The sequence below is a fragment of the Glossina fuscipes genome, unplaced genomic scaffold (assembly GCF_014805625.2).
Source record: "Glossina fuscipes isolate IAEA_lab_2018 unplaced genomic scaffold, Yale_Gfus_2 0, whole genome shotgun sequence".
Classification (NCBI taxonomy): domain Eukaryota; kingdom Metazoa; phylum Arthropoda; class Insecta; order Diptera; family Glossinidae; genus Glossina; species Glossina fuscipes.
The window spans coordinates 29,136,317-29,163,927 of NW_023998414.1; the positions used below are offsets into that span (position 1 = coordinate 29,136,317).

Here is a 27,611-nt window from a genome sequence, read left to right on the forward strand (position 1 = left end):
ATGCTGGCAAATTGGGCAGCTCTCGCATAAGAATGCTTTTTATAGACATTAAAGGTGTCTTACGATCATCATAAGCTTCTTTACACTGATGAATAAAGAGAAAATATCGATTCTTTATGATGTTGCACTGTTAACGAGACATAAGAATGGAACGAATATATGCAAGACATTGTCTTTATTGTGATTTGAATTTATTTATCGCAGACTATACTGAGGAAGTAGAGATGAATTAGCAAATATTCAACATATTCGGTAGGTTGTATATCACAAAACGATAGCGCAATAATCGAGAATCGTTTTAAAGCTGAAGCTCACTAAGCAACAGTGGTACAAGTGGTGCCGGGTCGTATGTAATACGCAGAAGGGCTTAAGATAGACCCACCTTTTATTATACCGATCAATTCAGAAACATAATCTGAATTTATGTAAGTTTGTCTGTCCGTCTGATGTCTGCCGATTTAAATTTGTTCTCAGGTCGCAATTTTTGAGATATTTCAATAAAATTTAGTAGCTATTGAAATTAGTTCGGATCGGTCCACTTTTTTGAAAAGTCGTTATATGGAAAAAAAAATGCAATTTTCAAAATTTTTCGGTAAAAGTGGCTAAGTAGTTGGATTTTCACATTCTGCTGGGCAACTTTTGAACTCCTTCTCCCGCCTCTCGTATAACGAAAACTGAAGTTTTTACGACAAAAAAGGTATAATTTTCAGTGCTTCACGATAAAAATTATATCATAATAATAACTTATCATAAAAAAACGGACTGTACCAAATTTAGACCATCTCGCCATATTTTTTGAATCCTATCTTAATAAGAATTTTCACGAAAATTGATCCCTTGTCGAGCAGAAAAGTTTAAGTTTTAAGTTAAGTTTTAAGTTAGACAGTGTGGTGGAGGGCATTTAATTGTCGGCCTTGCCCGACTATAATGTTCGTACTTGTCTATAAATGTAGTTTCGCTTAACAAGACTATCTAGGATAGTTTTAAGATTATATAGGGTGCGTCAAAATCTTCTAAAATTCTGCGTTACACGAGACCGCAATGCACTTTCATTATTGAACAATATTTCAAAGCTAATGAAAGTTTGGTCGTATTTCTTCGAAAATGAGGCTGATCAAGCAAATACGATTTCTGGTGCTCGATATCGTACTATGATAATCCAGTTCTTTCTGCCTAAAGTGCATGATGATATTGTTTCGAATGACGTGTGGTTTCAACAAGACAATACCAAATATGCCAAATATACCGCGAAACAATTCAATTACTGCATGAGACATTCCCTGCTCGTGTACACGCACGTTGCGATGATGATCAGAATTTCGATAAAAGAGCCAGCAAAGGCGTGTAGGGCCTAATGTCTGTCTATACTACGCACATTATGATTCAATAGAGATAGTACAATTAAAAAAAAGCTCGCTCTCTCTTTCTATTAAATTCAAATTTTGCATAAGTTTTGGGACACCATACATAATGGCATACCCTTGTTGAATAACTGTTCTTTTCGTTTCTTGCTTTTGCATTAAAAAGCTATTCCGAAAATGTTTTTATAATTGCTTTCTTCACTTTTTCTTGTTTTATTTGCTTTTTATTAAATTTACCTATGTGATCGTTTGGATATTACGAAGAATAGTAAGATTGCTAAAATGATTAACGCAACAATAAATCCAGATAGTCCAGCAATCATTGTCATCATTTCGTGTGGTTCGCCATCTGATGTTACTTTAGTTACTAAAAAAATTCAAGAAAAAAAAAAAAAATTAAAACAAATTATTTAAAAAAATAAATAAATAAAATTGTACAAATTTTTAATAAAAAAGTTCTACGAGAAATAAATTATGAGATTTGAATATGAATGCAAGCCGTGAAGAAGAAACTCTAAAACTTAAGCATTTTATGACTAAAACTTAACCTATACAACAAAACAAATTGCATAAGATACTCGAAGTAGTTGAAGGAAAATGCGAAATTTTTTTAAACTCTTACGAGTTATTATGTCTTTGAAAGTAAATCAACTTTAGATTATTCGAAAACAAATCAAATAATTTTCGAATATCGCTATGAGAATTCAATTTGTAATATATTTTCAATTATTTTCTTGTTTCACTTAGTTTAAATATCAGTTGAATGCATAAAATTTAATTAAATATATTTATAGATAGATATCTTATAAAGTATTGCGCCTAGATAAGAGAGTTGACCTTTGCAATAAGCGAATATCAGTGAATGTGAATGAATGCGAATTGCTTCAATTGATCAATGAAGTAAGCAAAGAGATTTTAATATTTTATGAGCTTAATATTTTTTAGACTAACCACTACATATATTTATTTATGCACATGATATATAGTTTATTAAATAGTCAATTAAACAAAACAATTCAAAAACGTGCTAAACGTTTTCAAAATAAATCAACGTTAAGTTATATGTATTTGTCAGCTTAAAGCAACGCACAGCACTTGCACGCATTGTAAAAATGCTTTGTAAAGACGGCAACGAGAAAAATCTAATGTTTTTATGTTTATTAAATTTATTTCAAGTGCTCGTTCTTTAAACATTAATTAGATACATGCATATAAAGATGTTTAAATGACTTGCACTTGCGTTCATTGAACAACAAAACAAGTTCGTTCGGCCAAAGCGTGCATATTAGATTTGTGAAAACTTTGTAACTAGCAAAGAAGCAAAGAAGTTTGAAGACCTTGCGCTTGAATAACTGAATTGAATCATAACAAACGAATCAATTTCTTTTCAAATATATCTTCTTGACTCCAGAGGTTTCAGTTTAAATTTAAAAATATTTAGCTAACATTAGCGAGAGAGTTAGAGCATAATTTTTCCTTTTCCTTAAAGGATTGATTGACTAAATTTGATTTAATTACAGTGCGAAGATCGATTCGCTCAACAAAAAAAAAAAAAAAGTTTATTAGTGATTCTTATTAAATGTAACGGAACATTTATACACGATTTTTACATTCTGTTATCATCCTCAAGGGGCTGGAATTTCGGTGCGTAAACTGATCACATATTACTTTCATTAGATTTCCTCGTTTCGTGATGCAATACTCATATGTATATATATTATTATATATATATATTATATATCTATAAAGATGAGGAATGTATTATTTATTCAATTCAAATTATTATGAAAAAAATATGCATAAGAGATTAGCAAAGATTCAACTTGTTTATCATTCCGAATTTGCGAAAGGTACTCGAAATATTCGATTTGTGATCACGTGCCGTTTAAAGTCGATTAATCGATGATACTGAAACGGATCAGATAAGCATTTTCGTTTATTCTTTCCGTTAACAAGATAAATTGCCTCACAAATTTTACATAAGTGATGAGAATCGTTGAATACCATAGATCGGTAAGAATTTCAATTTTCAATTCACTTATGATAATTCATACATTTGAAGGTATTTCACGCATTTGCGATTCGATAAACAAATGCTTATTCCAAGGTTTAGATGTGACATTTTTCGATTATAATTGTGGCTGAAATCAAATGTAGAGGAAATCTTCAAATCTTCCAATTGTCCAGTATTTTTATTTAAGAAATTCAATGATACCTTATGGAAAGAATAACAACGTTGACCGAAAGCGAATTTATATACTTTGCATATGTTGTAGAGAATGTGTAGTTTTTCCTTACGAACCGATGTAGACATTAACAAATTGATCAAATGATCAAAGAAGTCACGATATTAGCTCGAAAAAAGAAATGAAAGAAACACGATTTTACTGAAAGGTTAGATATATTCAAATATCTTCTATAGCTTATTGCATTCTTCAGGTTTGCTTTGTTAAATAGATTCTAATGCTTTGAATGCGTTTTTATGCTCAAGGAATGTCGCCATCAATTTTGTATTACGATGCTTAAGCTCTTAAGCTCTAAAGTGTTTTGCATATACAATAAGGTTTTATTTTTTAAAAGATCTAAAGCAAAGAAATGGTGGGTATCAAAGAGTTCGGTTTAAGCTGAATAAATTTATTAACATATACGCGATCGCTTTGCATTGAACTTCAACTTGACACTTGGATTTATGTATAAGTGCGTGATAAAATGTTCACACAATTCACTTACTATATATATCTATATATATCTATATATATATATATATGTCTATATATATATGTATATTTGCAATATGACATTCTATACTAACTATTCTAGATCTACTACATACACTGCAAACCGAGAGCATATAACAAAACTTTCTAGAATTTTAAAACTTATATATATTTTGTTTTTCATGTGTTAATAATTAATAGAATTTATTATTAATTTGTTATTGTTCATAAGTAATTTCCGTTGTACGCAACAAAACTATAGAAAGCTTATCAAATATAAGGAAGGATGGATGTTTAATCCACAAAACAAAAAAATAAAATACTTAAATAAAAAAAAAAAAATATTAATTAACGGTTGAGATTCTCCTCAATGACAGTAAATTCTATAAAAATTCTTAGATTGTCGAAAAAGTGATGACACTTTTTTTTTTATGTGTTTAATTATTGTAAAGACCTATGTATTGATTAATGTGATTCGATATTTTCCTTTGCTTTTACTTTTTACTTTCTTTGTTCTTCATGGTCACGATATCCGAGTTCATGGATCATGGATGTTCAGGACAAGACTTGATGCGAGAAAATCACTTTTAGCACACAACATCACTTTCGTAGCCTCTCGATACCTGCCGAGAGTTTACGGCAATTTATTTGGAAAAATTAGAGAAATCATTTATCTTGAAAGCGCAAAGATGTCTTACAGTTTGTGAAGATAGCAAGTTCTTGAAAAGAAAATTGCATAAGGATCGGTCATAATGAAAAGCATTCTATATTACGGGCAGCGAGATCTAGCAGCCGTAAAAAGCTGAACAAGGTTTAGTGGTCAGGACAATGCCGATCATTACAAAAATTGAAGTCACTCGCTACCATACTCGAATCGATAAAGAGTATGATAAACGATCTCTCCCTTCTTCCGGACCACGGAGTCTTTTTCCTCTATTTAGCACTTTAATGTATTCTATGTCGTTTGATTGCTTTGACCCAGAAAATCCAAATACGTATATCATTGCAAAAATATATTTAAGGATTTAAAGATCGCATTGCGCCTTATGCGATAGGCTTCTTTTCTAAGGTCTCTTTTTGACCCTTTCAATAATGGTTGCTTAACATTTCAATTACCGGTTGCGATTATGGTATCGGATTTAGCTATGATATGCTTATTGCTATTCTAATATTATGATTGTCAGTTTATTGAGATTTTTCCGACCATCCAAACATTGATTTCTATTAAAACTTAATAATAATAAAAAAAAAAAAAGCATTAAATGTCACATGTAACAATTTTATTTGATTGTACTCTTTTTGTTAATTTTTTTCATGCAATACTTTAGACAATTTATATAAATCGTGATTTTCCTGTATTTTGTAACTCTCGTGTAATAGTATTGTAGCAAATTGTTAGAAAATCCCATTCAAAGAGGTGTGTCATCATTGTCATAATGATAAGTATACTAATAGTGGATATTCCAAAATTATGTTCACATGTATATGTGCAATTAATCTAACATGCAACATTAATCAATTACGTAGATTACGTAGACAAACGTAGGTAGAATATTTTAAATACATTATCCAACTCTGATTGTTTAATATTGTCTGGCGGCATTAATTTTATTTTTATAATTGAGTATCTTGACAAATACTCGATGTCTGCTGCTTTAGTTAAATATATGCAATTATTCGGAAAATGTTTCCTTAAATTATGAACATGCTAGTAGCTCTTGTGGAATTATTTTTTATCTAGAACCTTTTCTGGCTCACAACACCAATAGATTTCTAAGAAAGAAAGAAAGAAAAAACAAAAACAAAAAACATTGACAAGGAAATCGTACCTTTTTTATATATATAGCCATCACCGACCGATGACGATGATATTATTTTTGTCAAAACGTGTGTACTCGGCCCGGAAGGAAATTTCAGATCTCCCACAAAGTACATATATATTCTTGATCTGAATGAAATTCTGAATCGATTTAAGCATGTCCGCCTGTCCATCTGCATAATGCCTCTGCTAAACATTCTCTCTTCTCAAGCTATCGACTTCAAGTTTGGCAAAAACATTAGATGTTCTTGCACGCAGGTTGATATTGATAATGGACCAAAACCATCGAAGGTATCGGTATCAGTGTTTTTTTTTGTATTATTTGTTGTTGTATGAAAAATTGGTTTTTCGCTTATTACTCGTAAACTATAGCATGCAAATGTATATGGTATAGCATCAATACAAATATGGAAAAAATTGACCACGCCTATTCAATATTATGCTTATACAAATCAACTTTATAGCGCTCAGACTTCAAAAGCTCCATAAAGTATATGAAACATTGTCTAGCTTAAAATTTGGAACGCACCTAAGCGTGTGTATCTGCCCAGCTAAGCAGCATCTGTGGCAAATTTTCTCCCGCTCGCAAAAATGAAGACCATGCCTACAAATTTGCAAACGAAAGTGAGAATGACCGAAACTTCTCAAAGGACACACTTATGCTTGTCACTCATACAGTGCAACACACACGCCATATAAATTTCTGGTTTTATTCGGAAAATAGAAAAAATCCGCCACGCCCATTTTATATTATGAATTATGAAAATTTCGATCTTTTCTCTTTTTCTAGTCTTTCCTAGGACAACCGCGATGGGTATAAAAGATTCGATCACTATCTAATTGTCGGAAAAAACAGCATAAGTCAAAATATGACATCACTTGCTTAACTTCGTTATAGATTTGAATGCGTAAGGACTTGAGATAGGCGTACATTTTATTATACCAAATGATTCGAAGTCATAGACCGTCTGTCGGTCTGTCCGGCTTTTTTCTTATAAGCCACAATTTTTGAGAAATTTTGGTACATATTGAAAATGGTTCGGATCGAAACACTTTTCCGACCAGTTCTCATATAACGAATTATTTTGTTAAGTCCTTATACGTTTAAGTGTAGAGTGGTGTGATCGCATTTTGCATGCCTTTCAAAAAAATTTGTAACTTCATTATTATTATTTTTGTTATGACTGTACCCACAACCGAACGATAGGGTATATTCCTTTTCGCCAAATGATTGCAAAATCCAGAAGGAAGCTTCAGAGACCCTATAAACTATATGTTTTCTTGATCAGTATGAAATTCGGAATCGATTTCAAATATGCCTGTCTTGCCGTTTGATCGCCTACGCATGTGCGTTTGTCTGTTCGTCTGTCTGTCCGTTTTACTGTTCTTATAATCGCTGGAATAAACATTTTCATCTGGAAGTAAAGATGAAAATCTCATCTTCAGATTTGGCAAACATTTTTACAACTTCTTGAACACGCCCAAAGTGCAATATAAAGTGAGAATCTGGTCTATTTTCAAAAGCTGGCAATATCGTGTTTCTTGCTAATTTCGAAAGACATTTTCTAGATGATCTTATACCGCCTGCATTCACTTAATGTTATGGAGTATGGAAAATAAATTATTTTAGTGCATAACAGATAGGGTCTATCTATGTTACATGTTTTTGTTGTTCATTATTTATAATTTAAATATTTTGAAAACTTATTCGAATCCTTCAGCACATAGAGAATTTTTAAATAATATATAAAACAAAATAAATATATATATTTATTTACAATAAAAAGAAACAAAACAATCAATAAAATAAATAAATAAATGTTTTGCTTAAATAAATATGCTTTTGTTAGATATTTGTAATCAGTTTAATTGAATTTTGAAAGTTGTTTAATTACAAATTCTATGCATTTTAGCTTGAACAACATTTACCTATGATTTCATGGTCATTAACGCACTTCCGTTGGTGAAAGGTATTCGTTATTGTTTTTTTTTTTTTTTTTTTCATTCCCTCACCACATACTGAGTAGGGTATATTAACTTTAATGCGAAAATAATAATTGGTTGTACATATGTATGTATTTCTATATATAAGGAATAATATCGCACCTTCATTATATTCTCGAAACATATACAAATAAGTTGCACGCAATGCTGACTTAAATTGATCTTAAAATTTTGCAAATTTATTTGCTTAACTGTTAAGATTTGAGTTATAACTCAAATTTAATGAAAAACGATATTGAAATTAATTTATGCATAAGCATGTGATTTTTGACGCAGCAAAGCATTTCGCCAGCTTGTGAAAGCGATTTTGTATGTCCGCCTCTAAATGAAATGGCCACCAATTCAATAAATATGTATGTCTCTGACAAAATTCCCAAATTTTTTTTTTTTTTCCTTTCGTAATGCCCAGAAATTTCATAAATGATGACATTCTGCTTCAGCTGAGAGAGATTCTGGCCTTAAGCTAAGGAATGTATTTATTTGTTTATTGTCAATATGTTTTGCAAATAAATCTGCAAGCTATGGATTTAAAGGCTGCCCGATAGCTTAGATCATGTGCTCTCGCCAGTAATGAAAACTCTACTGCACTTGAGCTTTACATCAATCCGCGGCAATCGAGTTTGTTAGACGCGATCCTTTGCCTGGTCGGCTACTCATAGAGCAATAAGGAATATATATTTAAAGTTGATTATCAATTTTTTGGTGCATTAACCGAGACTTTGGACTTATTAAACCAATATGTTCATATGTATGAAAGCCGCTGAGAAGAAAACTTTAGAGGTAAGGATAGGAATAATGAAAGCACTTTTATGTTTCTGCGCTTGTCTTATAAACAACCCCCTTCAACCCCGCCCCCTAATCAGATTACCACGATTATAGTTGATTAGTTTCCTTCTTTAGGTTCACTGTAGGTCGATTCGCTTCTGGATATGCTTGGGAATTCGCCATTGACTTATTGTGCTTAGTAAAGCAGTGTAAAGGGAATGCATTAATGAACTGAATGTTAGGAAAATTTAATATGCAATCGTTCCTAGGGTTTGAGTGAAGAAAAGAAAACAATTTATGATAAATGAATAAATTTGTTTTTTTATTCTATGCTTGTAAGCGGTTCTTTAAAACCCGGATGCATATACATCATGAAAGCAAATAATAACGACAGCAGCTTTGTTTCTTACTTACTTTCCATGATAAATGAAAACCATTTACTAATGCTGGTAATGAATCTTAATTTTACTTATTAAGAAATTACAAAATTTTAATTATTGTTGATTTTGTTAGCGCGCACAACACATCGTAACATCATCACTTAATTACTTAAACAATGGAATTATTTAATACATTAAACTATTATTCAATATTAACATTAAATAATTTACACGTTATAAAATAACATAACTAAACCAAGCAAGAAAATTATAATCCCCTTGAAACGAATCTCTGATACCCATCACTTTAAGCGATAAAGGTAAAAAGCGAAAAGAAAAAAACATTAAAGCGAAGGCAAAAAGGAAGATTACGTAGGTAGGTAGGTAGGTAGGTAGCTAGGTAATCGTAATGTATTACATTAAAATGTCCATTTGTCTGTCATTCCTTCCTACACTTCATAGCCTGATCGTGCTCCTAGCAAGGGATGCAAGCGAGTCTTTATCGAATTTCAATTTCAATAGTTCACTTCTTTCTTTAAGCTTTCTTCGGTTTCTCACGCTTCTCGCCCTTTTCGCCGCTTTCAAATCGATTGCAATTGCGCACATTTTGTGAATATAATTGCATCGTACACAAGCTTGCGGTTTACTAGTTTAATCAAATGCGGTAATTTTACTTATTCATAATAGTATTTAACTGCAAATGTTTGAGATTTATAAAAAGGCGATAAACGTCGGCATTCTTCACGATATTCACATGTTTAAAGAATATTTTAAAGAATATTTAATTTATGTCGCATTCTTAACTCAACCACTCATCTTGTACGCATCATTATATTAAATAGGAATTCACGCAGTGCTATTACGTCCTGCATCAAAATTATGTGCCCTTAAATTATTCTGACAAAATCATTTCTAATAATTCTTCGAAAATTTGCTGGATATAAGCCTAAGTGGCCTAAGTGGCAAAATGCAAAATTGTTCAAATGTTTAGAAGGACGGACGATTAATAAGTTCGGTTTTTCCCTTCTCCGCGTTACATATCTCCTTGCGTTTCTACTCTCTTATTAGTAATAAAGTAAGGAGGCGTATATATCGACTGTTAAGTTATGAGGACGAAGGGAATATCAACGTATTTTGACGATTTGTGTGGAGAAGGACGGACGATTAATAAATATGGATTTTTCCATATTCCGCGTTACAAAACTCCTGGCGTTTTTAATTCTTATTAGTAACAAAGTAAGGAGGCGAATACATTGCTTGTTAAGTTATGAGGACAACGCATTTTGACGATTTATATGAGAAATTTTACTATGAGATATTACAATGAGAATTGTGAAAACATTTAGGAAAGAAAATCGCTTTAAATAATCTCACGGCGTTGGTAAATGATTATGAAAAACGAGAACTCATCATTTCATATATATTATGTGATAGTGTTATACGGGTATTGCGATTATTTCCGAATTTGATCTACAGAATCAATCTGCAGAAACTATATCTATTTTCATTTTTACGTATTTAAGAGTACTACGAGCGATAGGGATCGCCCCAACTTTCCGTCGTCAGCCGTCAGCTTTAAATATATTTACTATTATTATAGCAAATTAGAATAAGTTTGAAACAGTTTAATCTTACAAGCGAAACGACGAAATTGATATAACAGAAATTGAAAAAAAAAAAATATGAAGAAAATTAAAATTTTATAACTAAATTATTAAATATTAAATAATTTTGTTTATTTTTTGCTTTTACATAAAATTTACGACAATTAACAAACGAAAGTATTATGCACATGAAAAGATTATAAGTAGTACTTAATACGAGTTAACACATTTTTATATAATACTTTTCGCCTGCAATTAATATCTTATTAAAATGAAATGACTTATTTAAGTTATATGAAGACCAGACGAACATATTGTACTGTTTTTGTTAGTATTATTGTAATTTTCTCATGGAAATTGTGTTGTATTATGAAATAAAAACCTGCTCTAATTGTGTATTAATTGAATGAATCTATAAGAGGAAGCATTATTTGAAAAAAAAAAAGGAAAATTTTTAAAAAAAAAATTCTACTTACTTGAATCTTCAATAACGTAACGTATCGGTGTTTTAACGTATGATGAATCCATTTTTTTTTTTTTTTTTTTTTTCTTTCTTATCTTGATCTTCTTGTGTGCTTTATGCAATAAATATTCTACTTCCTCTGTCTGGCTGTACAACAATACTGGTGCGTATTTTTATTTCTATAAAATAAAGAATCATTATTAATAATAATTATTTGATGAATTTTATAAAAATGCAATACATCAGAAAACCAGATATTATTTATGTTTTTTTTTTTTATATCAATATTGATTTAATTAATTAATTGATTATAATTTATGTATTAAAATGAGCTCGTTTAGATTGATTAAACGCCAAGCCCACTGTTATTGTTTTTTTCTTTTTTATTCTCATCACTATATCCATAACTATATCGAAGGATGAGTGTAAGTTAATTTTGCTGTCAAAACATTATTGATGGTCTGGAAAATGCAAATATTCTATTCCAGCATAAGTTGCATAATCGGTCCGTCTGTCCGTTGTTATGTTATTGGCATTTCAAAAGTTGCCAAAAAGTGTTGTCTACAGGGACCATTCGAAAATGGAAATAATTCACGCCAAAAGTAAAAAAAAAGAAGCGAAACAATCTTCACAAACGATTAGTGTCCACAATGTGAAGGCTTTCAATAGTAATAATAATAACAATTATCTGAATGAGTAGGGCAATAGGTAAGAATCGAGATCAAAAAGCGAGGGTTTGTGGGTTCGCGACTTTTGGTTGTAGCTACAGTGAGGTAGGATTCAGGCGGTAAAGGCATCCACTAAGCTACCTTCACCGCCTCCCTATTCGTTTTCTTTTTTCCCGACTTCCGTGAATAGGGAAGACACCCTGAGTTATTGGTCATATTAAAAAAAAAGAACAAAACTAATAATAATAACAATTGCATTGAATCTGTGACAGTTTGATATATGTATATCCTCTGAAATTTCAAAACAGGCATATAAGCCATCTATCATTAAAGAAATGACGAAGCAATTTTATAAATAATATTTACGTACAAGTGTAAGGCCTTCTATTTCAACCAAAAGATGCGAATATATGTTTACGGTCTCAAAATACTTGCAACACCCGGAACGAGACTTCAGAGAAGCTATAAAATATAAATATTCCTGATCAATATCAAGCGCTGACTTGATCTAAGCAAGTTCACTTGTCCGCAAAACACTTAGAAGTTCATGCAGGCAGGTTAATATAAAAAATGGCCAAAATCGATCGGAAGGTACATTTACACTACAATGTAAGCTGAGAGAAGAAAAAAAAGGAAATGGATTTTTTTACTTATTACTCATAAATCGCATGAAGAAGTTTCATGTCTTCACAACCGCGCAACTGTATGAAAATGAAAGAAAACAGCCACGCCTATCTAATACCAAAATTGCATTCTCATTTCATATCTTTTTTCATTCCCATTCATTTCTTTTTTCAAAAGCGAAGCGAATTGATACAAAAAATTGGGCCCGGGCCGAATATAATTTTCTCAGTTGTTGTACTTGTTTTTAATATCTCTATTTATAATTAAAGGAGAAAATGAAAAAAAAAAAAAAACATCTTGTTTTTAATGTGATTTTATTAATTCGCATTTATAATTTTCATTAATTAATTTTTATGTGTGTTCTCATTAATTAACTGCTTGTAATTTAATGAAAACACTAAATTAAACATTACCTTAAATAGCTATTCTAGGTTTAGAATAAAAAAATACGCAAGCGTCTTAAATGAATTTGAAATTCTTTTGCCTAATTGCACCCTACCCTAGGTGCATCAACTACTGACCTTATAAGAAAGCTGTTATTCTTATATACATTTATTTTCTTAATTATTTATTAAATTTTTTGTTAATTACAGACATATAAGTTGCCCGATCGATATGATCGATATTCAATATGAATTTTTACAAATTCGGTAAATTTTCCACATGATATATTAATTATTGATGAAAAAAATATTGCATTACTCATAATCATAACGACTATTTGAAGTGGTTGTATGTGCATCGGATACTAATAATAATAACATATGAATAGCGAGTAACGAAATTAGTTCAATGATATTTGTTGCGAGATCATTCTCACACTTACCAAACGCTAACTAACTATTATAGAAGTGGAAATACGCTATGTATGTAATAGGAAGTTTTTTCAAAATTTCTAACAGATATTGATGATGATAAATACAAGTAAGAAGCATTGTGAAACTATTATGGGATAGTGATTTAATTGGGTCGCGATTTAATACAAAAGAAAACTTCCTTAAATTAATCTGGGTGTGTGTGTGTGTGTGTGTATGTATGTATGGGGTCAATACTTCAAATAAGAAAATTTAAAAGTTTCATTTTCATCATTTTATGTTATATTTATGAGTTAAAAAAAAAAAAAAACAAAAAAAAAAAACAAGTAAGAAAGTTATATTCGGCGGAGGTCGAATCTTGCATACCCACCACTATGCTTTTCGCATTCTACTCACCAAGTGTTTTTTATTTGATACCCATATCGCTGATATTATTAAGAAAAAACTAATCACGTTGTCCACCGTATTCATTTTAAAATTAATCCATTCTTAGGCAGATAATATATCTTCATTTGAGGAGCGTACATTTACACTCCAACACTAAACATTCTGTCTTGTTTGCCTTATGCCTATAAATAAGCATAAGACGTCAAAGAAGTGAAAAAAAAAAAATTAAAACTTAATTACTTGTAATTTTGTGTGGGCGTGGTCGATTGTTTCCAGTTTTGGCACGTAAAAAGTAGAGTGTTTTGCGAAATATACAAGGAAAATTTCATCCTTTTAACTTTAATAATATTCGAGTAACGGGTAAGAACCGACAAATTTTTGTTAACGAAAACGGAGCTGCGTTCAGTTTACGCTCCACTGCGCGCTTCTGTTCCGACCAATTTGGCCCATTTTCAATACCGACCTGCGTGCAGAAACTTCTAATGTTTCTACCAAATTTGAAATCGCTATAATCGCTATTTTTGCGTCAACAACACACACCACACAGACAGACAGACGGTCAGACATGGCTAAATCAACTCAGAAATTCACGTTGATCAAGAATATATATACGTTATAGAGCCTCTGAAATTACCTTTAGGGGGGGTGTACATACATTATGCAAACAAAACGAAATGAGTACAGGCCCACTGTGGTGGGTATAAAAACAATAAAATGCCAAGATTTCAAAACAAAATACTAGGATCGTGGTATTGCTCTTAGAACATTTAAGAAAAGATTTAGCTGGTTCCGAAATGGTGACTTCAACCCATGCAATGTACTTTGCTTTCAATACACTTATGGCATTTATAATGACTTTATGCATGATTTTATGAATAATAAATCACAAATTACACCAGCGAAGAGATCCAGATTAAAGATTAAATGTTAGAAATCTCACTGCATGTCGTCATATAAATTAATTTAAATATATTGAAAACAAAACTTAATAAATAAATGAATTATTATTTAGTAGGAGGAGAGCATGTCTGTGTCTCAACAGCCCCACTAAAAGGTTGTAAAGTTGAAATAAAATTCGCGGTATTATGCATAAATTTATCTTTTCAGCGTTTCATTGGCAGACCAATTCTAAAATCTTACATTACTTTGAATCGCAAGGAAGCTAATTTTATGGGAGAAGTGGAAAAAGTTTTTTGTACAATTTTTTGAAAAAAAACGACATTTGAAGATAGCGGCGGATAGTTGGATTTCAAATCGAGTATGGTATTGGCTGATTGGTCACCCGACAAGCCCATAATTAGTAATATATTTTTCCACAGTCCACAACTAACGGTTGCAAGTGGTCGGTGTCAACGATTCACTCTGAATTTTTATTTAGATAATTATCTACGTGTTGTTGCCATCCACAGTTCTAACAAGTATTATAAATTAATGTTTTGTGGTTTTGTGTTTCTTAGTAAAAAATATTCGTTTCATATTGATATCAAATATCGTGCATATACACATTAATACATATTATGTGATTATTATAATTAACTTATACCCAAAAGAAATATATTCTCAAAATAAAGTGAAACAGGCATTAGCAGCTACTGACTACTGAAGACTGTCATGTGAAAGCTTATTGATTAAATTGAATCAAGAAGAGATTTATAGTCCTTTAAGAAAGAGAAATGGACAAGCGGACCTAACCACTAATTCTACGCTTATTAAAACACTATTGGTCTAGTGGTGAAGTGCTCTGATGGCAATTTTACTAAAGTGATAAATTTATTTATATCGCGTGTGATGAAAAATCAATTTAAAAAAAAAATCAACCGCATGCGCACATGAGCTTTTAATAGAATTCCTCAGACGAATATCGGAAATGTAATAATTGAAAATCGATATAAGTTTGAGAAAGAATTTGAAAAGAAGAAAAATATTTTCCTAAATAGAAAATGGATAAGTTGGATATGATTATGCATTGAATATTCGATGTTTCGATGTTTACGATTTTTCTAAATTTTAAATGTGTTGAGAGATAGATCTGGAATATATATGTTAATCATGCCGCATCGACTAAACAGACCTAGTTGAAATATATTTTTAATTTATAATTCCAAAACCAAACAATCGGTTAAGTGAATGTCTCGCGATTTTTTATGGTCATGCTTGCACTAATTTTGAATAGCTATGATTAATGCCATCCCTTCAGATTTGCTAACTAAAGAATTGAAAGAGAGACAGGTACGGTTATTTCGAGTAAAAGGTATAGTGGATTTCTTACGCAGCATAAGAATACAAAGATTAAATAGTTCTTCAATGCGAAAATATTCTCGATGTTGCTTAAAATTGTTGAAAACCGAATCTCTAAAGAATATCCGAACATCAATATGTACGTATACGATAATCAAAGTATTCTACATTGACGTAATGTGATGACTTCATTCAAAACGTTTCCGCGATCTTGAATCTTAAAAAAGGATATTAAAAATTGTGATCTAACATAACATATAGGTTGATATAAAAAACCAGATTTGGAAAATGAAGATAATCCCTATCGCAGTCTTAGCTTCATACCAAGTTGAAAACCAGCACCAAGTTGCCACGTTCAAAGTAGTCAACTTTTACAAAATATTATTTCAATACAAATATCATCCAAGTCATATAAGAGATTTGATTGAGCAACTCGATCAGCGCCTTCGCTTCACAAAATACATTGATATTCTAATATAATGGCTTGAAAGTGTATGCATCAAATATTCACCTTAAGACGAGTATAATTTTTTATTCATTTGTTTCTTAATAAGTTTTTTTAAATGTATTTTTTCTTTCCTCTATATATCAATAAATGCGTTTTTTTTTTTTTTTTTGAGGTAGCGGTTACATGTTTTACGCGCTCATTAATAATTTCAAAATTTGCTGCTTTTTATGTTCAATATTTTTATTTGGTTCAAAAACCTTAAAAAAAAAAAAAAGAAATAAAAAGAAAACAACAACATTTTTTTAATATTATTATACGCGTGCTTGTATATCAACCAAATGCCTTATACGAAGCCAGATATGATGATTTGTAATACTTTCGAACATATATTAAAGGTGTCGACGCAAAGTGTAGGCGTTCTAAATGCAAAGTTTTAAAATTAATTAATTAGCACATCTACACACTCGGGCATTTTCGGTGCCTTCTCATGGGGAAGCTGCTCAAAATTATTCAAAATTCATTGATATAAAATGCAATGAGGCAGTTCTTTACAAAATCTCTATAGGGTTGACAGTTTATTTACAATAATTTTTTAATGTTACTTATACGTCCCATTAATCGCATAGTTATGCATAATAAAATAAGTTCGGTTACTTTTACTTTAAGGGTCTCCTAGAGATATGTTGTAAATTAATTCTTCTTTTTCATTGATTGTCCCCCAAAGGGATGAACAAGATTATAACGTTTTAATATTTTACACTCGTTGATTGCTTTATGATTTATATATTTTGTGAATTTATTGATTCGTATTTATGGTTATTTTGCAACCCACGTGATAAATTTAGCATAACTCCATTCTGCACTGGTGCATACAATCATATATTATCAAGGCTAATAATATATACGGATTTTTTTTTTTTTTTTTTTGTGTTTAGTTTATCCTTTATCCTTTACACATATCATCTCTATCACCGTAATTAGACAAGAGCTATAAACATTGACGTGAAGAAAAAAAAAAAAACGTATCTGCTTTATTATGGCTTTCTCTTTCAGCTATTGCGGCTTTACAAAGTCCCAGCAGCAACTGAGGCAGATATGAATCAACGAATAAACGGATATGAAGTCAAAGATGCGCCGTCAATTCTTGCTTATTCATCTTTTTTAATAATTAAAACATTTTTCAAATAATTGCGATGCGGTCGTGTTTTCACATCCAATCCTTACAAGATTTCTTTAAAATTACAATTACATTTAAAGTTGACAGTTTCTATAGCGTTTAAGTTGTCGGTATCGTTTCCGTGATTATGAAATTCCCAAGAATAGAAGCGCCGACGCATTGACATAACTAAATCACTTCAGAATCTTACGTTAATTTCTTGACCGACTTATATAGTTTAACAAGTAAGAAAATAATATTCGGCTGAGATCAAATCTTTTATAACCATCGCCGTTATCCCAAAACTATAAGCGTAAAAAAAAAGAATAAAACAACAAAGTTTCCTTACTCTTCATATTTGAAGGGCGTGGTTGATTTTTTCTATTTTTGTAAAATTAAAGTGAACATTTTCATAATAATTTTTAAGTAACGAGCAAAAAAGGGCGGAAAGTAAAACCATTCTCAGTTTTTGTTGCTTTGACCAGTTTAGGACATTTTCGATATCTTCATTTTTACGGATTTAAGACCGGTCAGCAACATATACACTTTATGAGACTTTTCAAGCTTGAAGCCTCTGGCCGTTACGAAGGTTTTCACAGAAGATGAGCTGGGCCGATATTTTCCATTTTTGTACAGATGCTATAGCATCAACCAAATTTTTACAGATCTATCTGGGGGCGGGCAGTTTGGGAATTAGTTTATCTTTTCTGGACGTTCTCAGTTTACATGATAGTACAGAATAGATAAAATCCTTCGATCCATTTGGCCCATGCTAACCTGCGTGTAGTAACTACCAATGTCTTGGTTAAATTTGAAATCGATAATTTTAATTTTCCAGCCAGAAGGAATAATATACTGATGGACAGACGGACTGACAAACATGCCTGAATCGATTCAGAATTTGCTGCTGATCAACAATATATATAGCGTAAGAGATCTCTAAAGCTTTCTTCTGTACGTTGCAAGCATTTTGACAAAATGAACATATCACTGATTCTTTGATGATGAGTATCAAAACCAGTCAAATATATATCTCTGTATGTGAAAGATTTACTAATCGATGGATATGATCATGATTATAATATTTTCTCTTACCTTGTTCAAAAATATTTTGAAACACTTTGACTTTACATAAATTTGATTGATTTTCATTATTCAGTTCAGTCTTTTTAACGACAAAGCCCGTATGTGTTATCTTATTAGAAGGAAAAAAAATTCCTTTTTTAAAATGTTTTCTCTTCTTAATTATTATTCTTATTTTGATCTTTTTTTTTTTTTTTTTTACATCACAATTTACATATATTTCACATCAATGTTTCATCACAATCAAAATTATTTCAAAAACGTTTGTATATGTTTTTCGTAATCTAACCGGCACGTAAGTCTGACTGCAACTGTGGCAGAGTGCAGTTTCTAAAATAGTTTGATAATAACACAATAATATTCAAAACGAAATATTAGTTAATATTTTTTAAAGTTTTATTGCATATATAAAACTTTATTAGTTTACAAATAATTTCCTTTTTTTTTTTATTATTTTTTTTTCTTCTTTTATTTACTGATATTTTTAAAAAATTTCCTTTTTTAATTTTTTTGTCTCAAACACGGTTGTGTTTAATGCAAAGCAGTTAAATGAATGATAATATTCTGTTGTTGCCGGTAACTTTTGAATGACAAACAGTGATCACAATGAAACAAATACCTTTTATATATAGATATGTATATATACATATAAATATATATATATATAGTATAAGCATTTAAAGAGAGAAAAAATGAAATAAGAGATATGCAAAGAGAAACTCTATTACATTTAGTTGAGTTTAGAATACACCCAGTATACTGAGACTTAAATATATAAAAAAAAAAAAAAAGATTGAAAAACAAACTAAATTGAATAATAATTTTACAATCTATAGTATAGTTTTTAATATCAATTAGAAAAATCTTTTACTAAATAGTCTATCTATCTATCGTGCCATAATAGGATTAGTAGGTTGTCTAAATTATTAAATCTCGGTACTGGGTTGAAATAATATTTGATAAGAGAAGAGCAAAAACTTGTTATATTCAGTCTGAGCGCAATATTTTTTTTTCATTCTTTTATATGCATACTATTTGATTCGAAGATATTAGCGGAATCCATTCATTCATTCATTCATGTAGCATATGATGGTATCGTGTAGCTCGTATCATTTTATATAGATGAAATTGCTCGAAATCTTAATATACGCAAAATTTATTAAGAAAAACTCTTTTACATTAGGTTTAAAGCCCTGAAATTGTTAAGCAATAATTGCGAGAAACTAAAGACTGTTAAATTTGCTGCCAATTATTGATGGGGCCTATCAACTGACAAGAGGGAAACAGTAAAAATATGAGATCAAGATTTTTTTTTCTTTATAAACTTTTAAGGTTAGAATCGTGATTTTAATAGATCGAGATAGGCAGACAGACAGACAGACAGACAGATAGATAGATAGATAGATGGAATGAATTGTTTCCCTTGCTAATGCTGATCAATAATGTTTAGGTTCTAAGGAATCTTTGATGCGTATTTGTATGCGTTACATATATTGTATACGTTCTCTGCGTTGCGTATAAGAAAGAAAAAGTAAGAAAATTATATTTGGTCGTGACTGGATCCTTTGTCCCCATCATCGTTATCCCAAAAAAAGGATATGAACTAAATTTCTATATTCATCAGTAGTGGGCGAGCGCGGCAGATTTTATCTATTTTTAGAGTAAAAGTGAACATTTATATGGTGTATGTGTTGTGCTCCATCAGTAACGCGGAAACAACGAAGCTTACAGCGTTTTTACATATACCTATGGACGTCATAGAAGCGTTCTTTGAAAAGCTTACGTCATTTTCAAATTCTTTTATTAGTTCCTAGGCGATTGTCTCATTTTTGCGAACAGGAGAATGCTCACCGCAACTACTACATAGTCGAGCAGACGGACAGATGGACAGATGAATGAAAAGACATTCTTAGTTGCTTTCCAAATTTGAAACTTGACAACAACCTATATATTCTATGGGGTTTTTGAACGTTGCTTTTCTCGGTTATATAAAGATTTTGAAAAATAATTTAAGTTATGACAAACTAGAAAATTGAGCAGACGAGGCCAATTCTGTTCTTTTTTGTAGAAATACTCGAGCATTGTCCATAGAGGGTATATTGAGGGCAGATTTATCTGCCGTAGTTTATGAATGATGAGAAAAAAATTAAGTTTTTGAAAAACAGACGTGTCCTCATTTTGTGTACTACTGTAGGCAGGAGCTTGCAATATTTCTGCCAAATTTGAAGCAGATAGCTTCATTTTTGCGAGTAAGAGAACTTTACAGAACAGACATTACAAAGACGAACAGAGGACAGAGGGACAGACGGACAATTGGACATACGGACATGCTCAAATCCATTTGGAATTTGATTCTTATCAAGAATATATATATATATATTGTTGGGTCTCTGATCCTTCCTTCTGGGTTTTGAAAACGTTGTAATAAAATCAATGCATCCCTCATCCTTCAGTCCCCGATATGAAAGGGGGAATGCAAGCTAAATTTCGTTTTTGAAAGCTTTGTTTTTTAATTTACTGTTGATTTTTATTATTTTGGCAATAAATTCATCTCTTTAAAGCTATAATAGAGATGTGCTACGAATGTTAAAGCCATATTTGCGTAGAAACTAAACACTTCTAACTTTATTTTTTAGGATTGAGTCTATCTGTCAGACGAAAAATTTTCCATGAATTGGTCGAATCGCTAGACAAACGTATGGACTATTGGCGGTAGTTAAGTCGAATTAAAAAGCATGAGTTTGTCAGACAAACACACGCTTTATGGATCAGCAATTCCTATACGAAATGAAAAAATGAAAACAACGCAATTGTTTGTTACTGAATATAAAGAAAACATAGGAAGACGATTATATATAATTAAATGACTTTTACTACATATATATAAATAAATATATTCAATCAAATGACGTGAAATCGGTATTGGCTGGTTTTGGGGAATTAAAATTTTTTCTTTTATTTTTAAGGAAATGTTCACAAACGGTTTTTGCACATCTTGACTGAAAGAAGTCCGTTTTTATGCATAGACATAAGCCATAAAAATTACAAATTTTCAAGATGCTTCATCTTGGTCTACCATTCGGTATAATTCTTTCAACTATTATTATTATTATTATTAATAATTTCGCCAGAAAAATAAATTCTAAGACTAAACTCTTAAAAGCACTAGCATCTAAGGCTATCGGCTTTTATTAAACACTCTACCGCACTTGAGATTCGAACCCACGACCATTGACTTGCTATTCGAGATTCCTCGCCTTCGGCTGCTCAGGCAGATTTCTTTCAACTAATTTGCCAAATTTCTAGCACATTTTTGTCTCTTTGTGCAAATTCGTTCGAGCGTCACACATTCATCTTTATGTATTACAAAAGCAAAGATAACTTTAATGCATCTAACACTGATAGTGGGTACGGAATGATGGGATTGAAAAACTTGCAAAAAATATTTGTTTGACAAATAAACCTTTCTAATGACTTAAATCATTTAATTTCATGACTTACAAAAAGAATTTCTTAGATATCAAGCATTAGTCGGAAAGAGAAAAAAAAAAAAATAAACGAAAAATATTAAGAAAAAGCTTGTATCCATCTTGAAGAATGAAGACATCAACTATTTTCTCTACCATTACTGTAGCTATCCCAATTGGTGGGTGCCATCACAAAGTATCTATTACCTGTACTTGATTATCTTCGATTTTTGAGCGGAGCATGAGTAAATATCTGCATAAAAAAATGTATTATTGTGTTTTTTTTTTTTTTTTTGGCTTTCGTTTATCTTTTCAAACGTGAACTACTGTTATAAGCTTTCATAATTTTGGCATGAAAATATTATGCACCAGAACACCTAACGTAACAACGAAGATGATTAGTAGAATTAATCGAACAAACCCATCTAATAAGATAATGTAGGAAGAGTTATTAAATAAATAAAAAAGTTAGATAGATTTTTAATTAACAGACTTTTACTGCTTATGATATAAAATAACGATCGAATAAAAAAGTGAGAAAATTTAAAACGAATTGCACTTTTTTTATGAATTTTCGGTAGATGAAGGGATAACATTTTCTGTTTGTCGTTCTCTGAGAATCAAACAACAATGTCCATCATATTCGTAATTATCTCTGTCGTTAATCAATCAAGATGACTTAACCCTTTTCATCTGGCCGCTTAGCGTACGTAAACGGAACAGTAACAGTTAATAAAAAACTTGACTCACATGTGTTCGTTTCAATTTTAGAAATTAAATTTGAAAATAAGTTTAAGTTTCGTTAAAACACACTCGCAGGCTTGAAATTATTTGAGGGAACTAATAATTAAAGAGAAGTTTATAAAAAATGATTTATTTGAAAAGAAATCTTTTGCGTTTAATTTCGCACAGATCCCTAAAGAGGCAATGGCCCTTTCCTGAGAGCTTCCTGTAAAGCATTCTCATAGATTAGGTCTTTTTTGGTTCAGAGCAGCCTACTGGGTCTGGCGTTGTGACATGTTCTCAAAATATATGGTATCTGATCTAATAGGGCGTGACGAGACGTTTCAATAGTCTTCGCTTTTTATCGTTATCTGTCTTGCAACGCTTTTTCAATTCCTTCAGTATAAAGCATTTCTAGCGTGTGATGTATTATGACAGACGGGATAGGAAGTATTTATTAGTTTTCACAATATACAGGGTAGTTTGATCATCTTGACATATGAACTGAATTGTACATTGGGATCGTTTTACAGTGTTCCTCAGGGCAGTTTGAGAACTTTTCAAGTAGATACTATGACCTTGGGACCGTATATATTCGGGATTTATAGGCGATAATAAATGTTGTTCTAGCTTGCTCTACAATATGTCGCAATTTGAGCTTTAATGGCGAGACAATTTTTATTATCGGCAGCAATGAATTGCCAGTGATTGCCAATGCCTTCCGCTAAAGACGTTTATTGGTATATTGCCATGTAAACGAAAAAATGCGTTATGAACGGTGGACGAGATTATGCGTAGCATCACCCGAATCTTACGCGGCGTATGAATTATTCATAATGTAATCCTATGCAAGGTAGTGCGTGTTACGCCATCTCTTGGAAATCCATTTAAATTAAGGCGGAATACCAGCTTGCCGCAGTTCACGACTGCATTTAGCATTTTTAAAAACTAGTGCGTGTACTGCATAACACTGCAAAGTAGCACCATTCTTCATAATATTCGCAAAAAGTCCGCATGAGTAGCCGAGCAGGTAAGGATCGCGACTACAAGGTCTGTTTCAAGGCGGTAATTATAGTGAATGCTCAGCCTGTAAGGCCATAACACTTACTTGAGCACACACCTATTAGACTGTTGTTGCTTGCATATCCCTTTCTTTTTCTTCACTTCTTCCCAACTGCTCTGAGTGTCAAAAAAAAAAAAAAATTCTCCCTCGTTTAGAGACCGAAAGTGCAATAAAACTTTATACCCTTTTCAAGCTTGTCATGGCGAAGGGTTTTTAGCAGGTTTTGCCGGGATTGGCTAGCCACAGTGTTTCTTCTATAGCATATACATACATATTACGCGCACATCATATATACAAAATTGAGGGAATTCGTCGAAATAGTAGACGCTTTTGATGAGGTCGTAAAGATTATACCGATTCGAGGAACATGGAAAATTTCCATCTACATCTTTCTGGGATGTTATCTTGAAGATATTGTAAGGACTTCGAATGAAAGGAATTGAAATTATTTTTATTATTATATTTTCCATCAGTCTGTAGTCCCTCAGGATTTGTAATCCTGATTTTTCGCTCTCATCTCAAGGATTGTCTGCCGGGCACAGAATGGTAGGTGTTATACTTTACATTTAGCAAGATGACAGAGAAAATGCAGACGTGGCCCAAGTTATAATAAACTCCGAAAGCTCCATTCCACCTATCACACTTCCAATGACTGTCAACCAAAGAATTTTCTTCAGATGACCACCTTTTTCCCCGCGTATTTAAGAAGATTCAAACGCATCTATTGATTTTCTAAAAAATCGACTATAACTTCTCCTTATAAGTGGACATGGGATATCATCATTCATTTTTACATGTCTTGGAAAAAAAAACAGGTATCATTTGTAAAAAGGAAATTTGTGTTAATGCTCCTATCAAAATCAACCTTTCAATGGGCAATGTTAAATAGGATCAACGTACCGAAACCACTTTAAATAATATTCGTAACAAAAGTCATATTTTTTTTTTGTCGTCTAATGTTATTTAAAGCTCTGTGTTTGTCTGTCAAAATTGCATAATTTTTCATTCAATTTTTCTACAATTTCTAATTACGCCATTACACTAATTTAAATTGCTTTAAATGATTTATGGGATATGCACGATATTCTGTCAACACTGTATCTGAATAATTACTCAGTGCCAAGCGCAACGTCGGTCATAAAAAATTGCATAAAATAATAGATTTGCTTCGACGGGCATGCTTACTATATATTGGCTTACTAGAAATAAAATTCGCTTGGGATGGATCAGTAATAGATATTCACATCGATGTCATTACGGATAACAAATATTTAATAGAAAAACTTGCATAAAAGTGAAATTATTCTAAAAATGATGTTGTATATGTATTTGTAATAAGTTTTTTAAAGAAATGATATTTATCATATCACCCACCTTCGATTTTCGAAGATAATCCTGCAAGTGAAAGATCCTGTTCTGAGACTGGAGTCTCAGATATGAAAGTTTGGACAAGATGAAGCCTACCTGCATTTATAGTTATTTAACGGCCGTGCAATTTGGCCAATTACAACTAGTAAGTGTACCTCCCGAAGGCCCATACCCAATATTCAAGTCTCACACATTGTTTCGGCCGAAATATTCGCAGCACTCTCGCTTCTCTTTACATTTCTTCAAAAATTCATGCCTGAGCGTATGCGATCCATTTCTGAGTGGGCAACCTCATCCCCATGAATCTAATAGTTTTCATCCGTAATGCGTTGGGATTATCGGTATTATGCGTGCCATATTTTTACGCATATTCTTGCTGTCGGATTATCCACCTTTCGTGGCCGCCCTGTTCTCCTTACATTTTAATGTACAAAGAGCAGATATCAACCAAACATAGTCAGACCCCGAATCATGTTCTTTGGCGTTCGTTAATAATTCGGAGACCTGTTTGTGAGGTCTTACATGTCAGTAGTAGCTGAATTCTCAATCGAGATGTCTTTAAGCAGACAATTCCTGACATTCTCGATGTCTTTTCTCGAGATGGGGTTCCCGTTCCCGTTGTAGAAACAGGCAAGCAAGATTTTGAATTGACATTCAGATTACTCAAGAGTTAATTTATACATCTTACGTAGTGTCTGATATGCTTTTCTATATTTTGCAAACATTTTATAAATTTAATTTACTTTCTAGGGTGTATGGAAAACGTAATGCCCAAAGTTTGCTCCTTCGAGCTTTCGCTAATTGTCAGGAAGTTTCTTTTTTAATTTAAGAGCACTCGAGAGATTGTACAGACTATCTCAATGTTAATATTTTATAAAATTAGGTCCTCGCATCTATTGAGGCTAAGGTAATGTATTTCAGTGTGCCGATGGCAATGAGAAGGAAGCACAGAAAGAATGACAGGGAGTGGCCGAGGAACTGGTAGAGCTATCCCTAAACGGAAGTGTCTTTACCGATCGAACACCTGCTACGGGTACGAGGGCACACCATTCGTCTCCCACACACACTCACTCACAATTGACTCATTTTGTTACTTTTCGAATGTAGTTGCGTTCGTTTTTTCCATCATTTATTGATCGAGATTTAAGTTCCAGCAAAAAGACATTTAAACATTTACGTACGCATAAAGAATGTTCTCATTATTTTTCTATTATCTATCTAAGGTCATGACGCAAGCGCTTTTTTTTTTTTTTTTTCTTTTAAATTGTAACAAAAAGTACGGAAAACGGTAAAATACATCAACATGACTTATGTTTTATTTTAGATATTAGTTCCAGTCATTTCTATTTAGAAATGATTTCATGTAAGCGGCCGCCTCTGCACTTCCGTCAAAAGTTCATCGTGTAATACGGATTTTTGTTACTTTTCCACATAAATATACTCTTAATTCATCAACAGAATGAATAATTTTGGGAAGTAAGTTTATTGAGGGTTCGTCAGTTATTGGAGCAAACCAATACTCCGAACAATAATTCCAAAGTTAAAAGTCCTACAGAGTTACATCGCATGATGGCATTTTTCAAGATTATATGCTCGATTAACTTTTCTCGTAATAGATTCATGGTGCGACGAGATGTATGTCATGTTGCAACATTTTGTTAAAACCGTATACTGTCCGTATAATTGAAATCATCTATTCCGTGCCACAAAAACTCAATAATCAGGTTTCTGCATTGGGGATAACTGCAAAGTCATCTCCAGCCCGCAAATCACATCCAAAACTTAATTTTGTGAACCTAGCAGTTCAGTTTGGCAGCATCAAATAAATTTTCTTTGCTCCTAAAAACGCAATAATCCTTATTTACAAACTCATTTAGCTCAAATTGAGCTTCATCCTATATGCACAGAACATAATCGTGGATTCATTCTTTTCGTCATAACTTTTAACAGTTTCTTTACATTAAACAGCAATAATAGATAATAAGAAAAGCATATGATTCAAATCTCAATCAGAAGAGTGGCTTATTTAAGTCCATTTTCGGAACCATAAAATGGATAACCCTATATATAAACCAACAAAAAGTAAATTCCTAAAATAGGAACAAAAAAGTAATTATATTGATCGTTTTCATGGAATCCATACTGATCTTGTCTTCTACCTCACTATCGTCACTAGATGGTACAAAATTGACGCGATTCTGTCTAACTGACTAATTGTAATAAATCCTAATGGCTTTATGTCCTGGCTGGTTGGATATTTTAAGAAATAAAATAAATAGAAGAAGCTTTTGCTGGCTTTCGATATTGATTTGATGAGAGGGATGATGAAATTTCTTGTTTTGTAGAAAGTTTCAAAATACGGGTAAGCAGAAAAGTCCTTTCAGCGATCCACTTTGCGGAAGAATATACTTATATAGCAGACATTTCTATCTATAAAAAAAGATTTCCATGTCTCATC

The 27,611-nt window shown here is 31.8% G+C and overlaps 1 protein-coding gene across 3 annotated transcripts in view; it reads right to left on the reverse strand.

Moving 5' to 3' along the window:
- LOC119639703 overlaps nucleotides 1-27,611 on the reverse strand; it is a 37,099-nt gene that overhangs the window by 962 nt on the left and 8,526 nt on the right. Inside the window, exons 1-3 of one of the 3 annotated variants that reach the window (XM_038037412.1) lie at nucleotides 18,545-18,722; nucleotides 11,127-11,292; nucleotides 1,599-1,728 (exon numbers count right to left, since the gene is read on the reverse strand). In XM_038037412.1, the coding sequence (XP_037893340.1) occupies nucleotides 1,599-1,728; nucleotides 11,127-11,178 (182 nt within the window). In that variant the 5' untranslated portion in view covers nucleotides 11,179-11,292; nucleotides 18,545-18,722. Of the gene's footprint in view, nucleotides 1-1,598; nucleotides 1,729-5,907; nucleotides 6,834-11,126; nucleotides 11,293-18,544; nucleotides 18,723-27,611 lie in introns of those variants that run through there. The other 2 variants (XM_038037489.1, XM_038037330.1) reach the window with 2 other exon arrangements.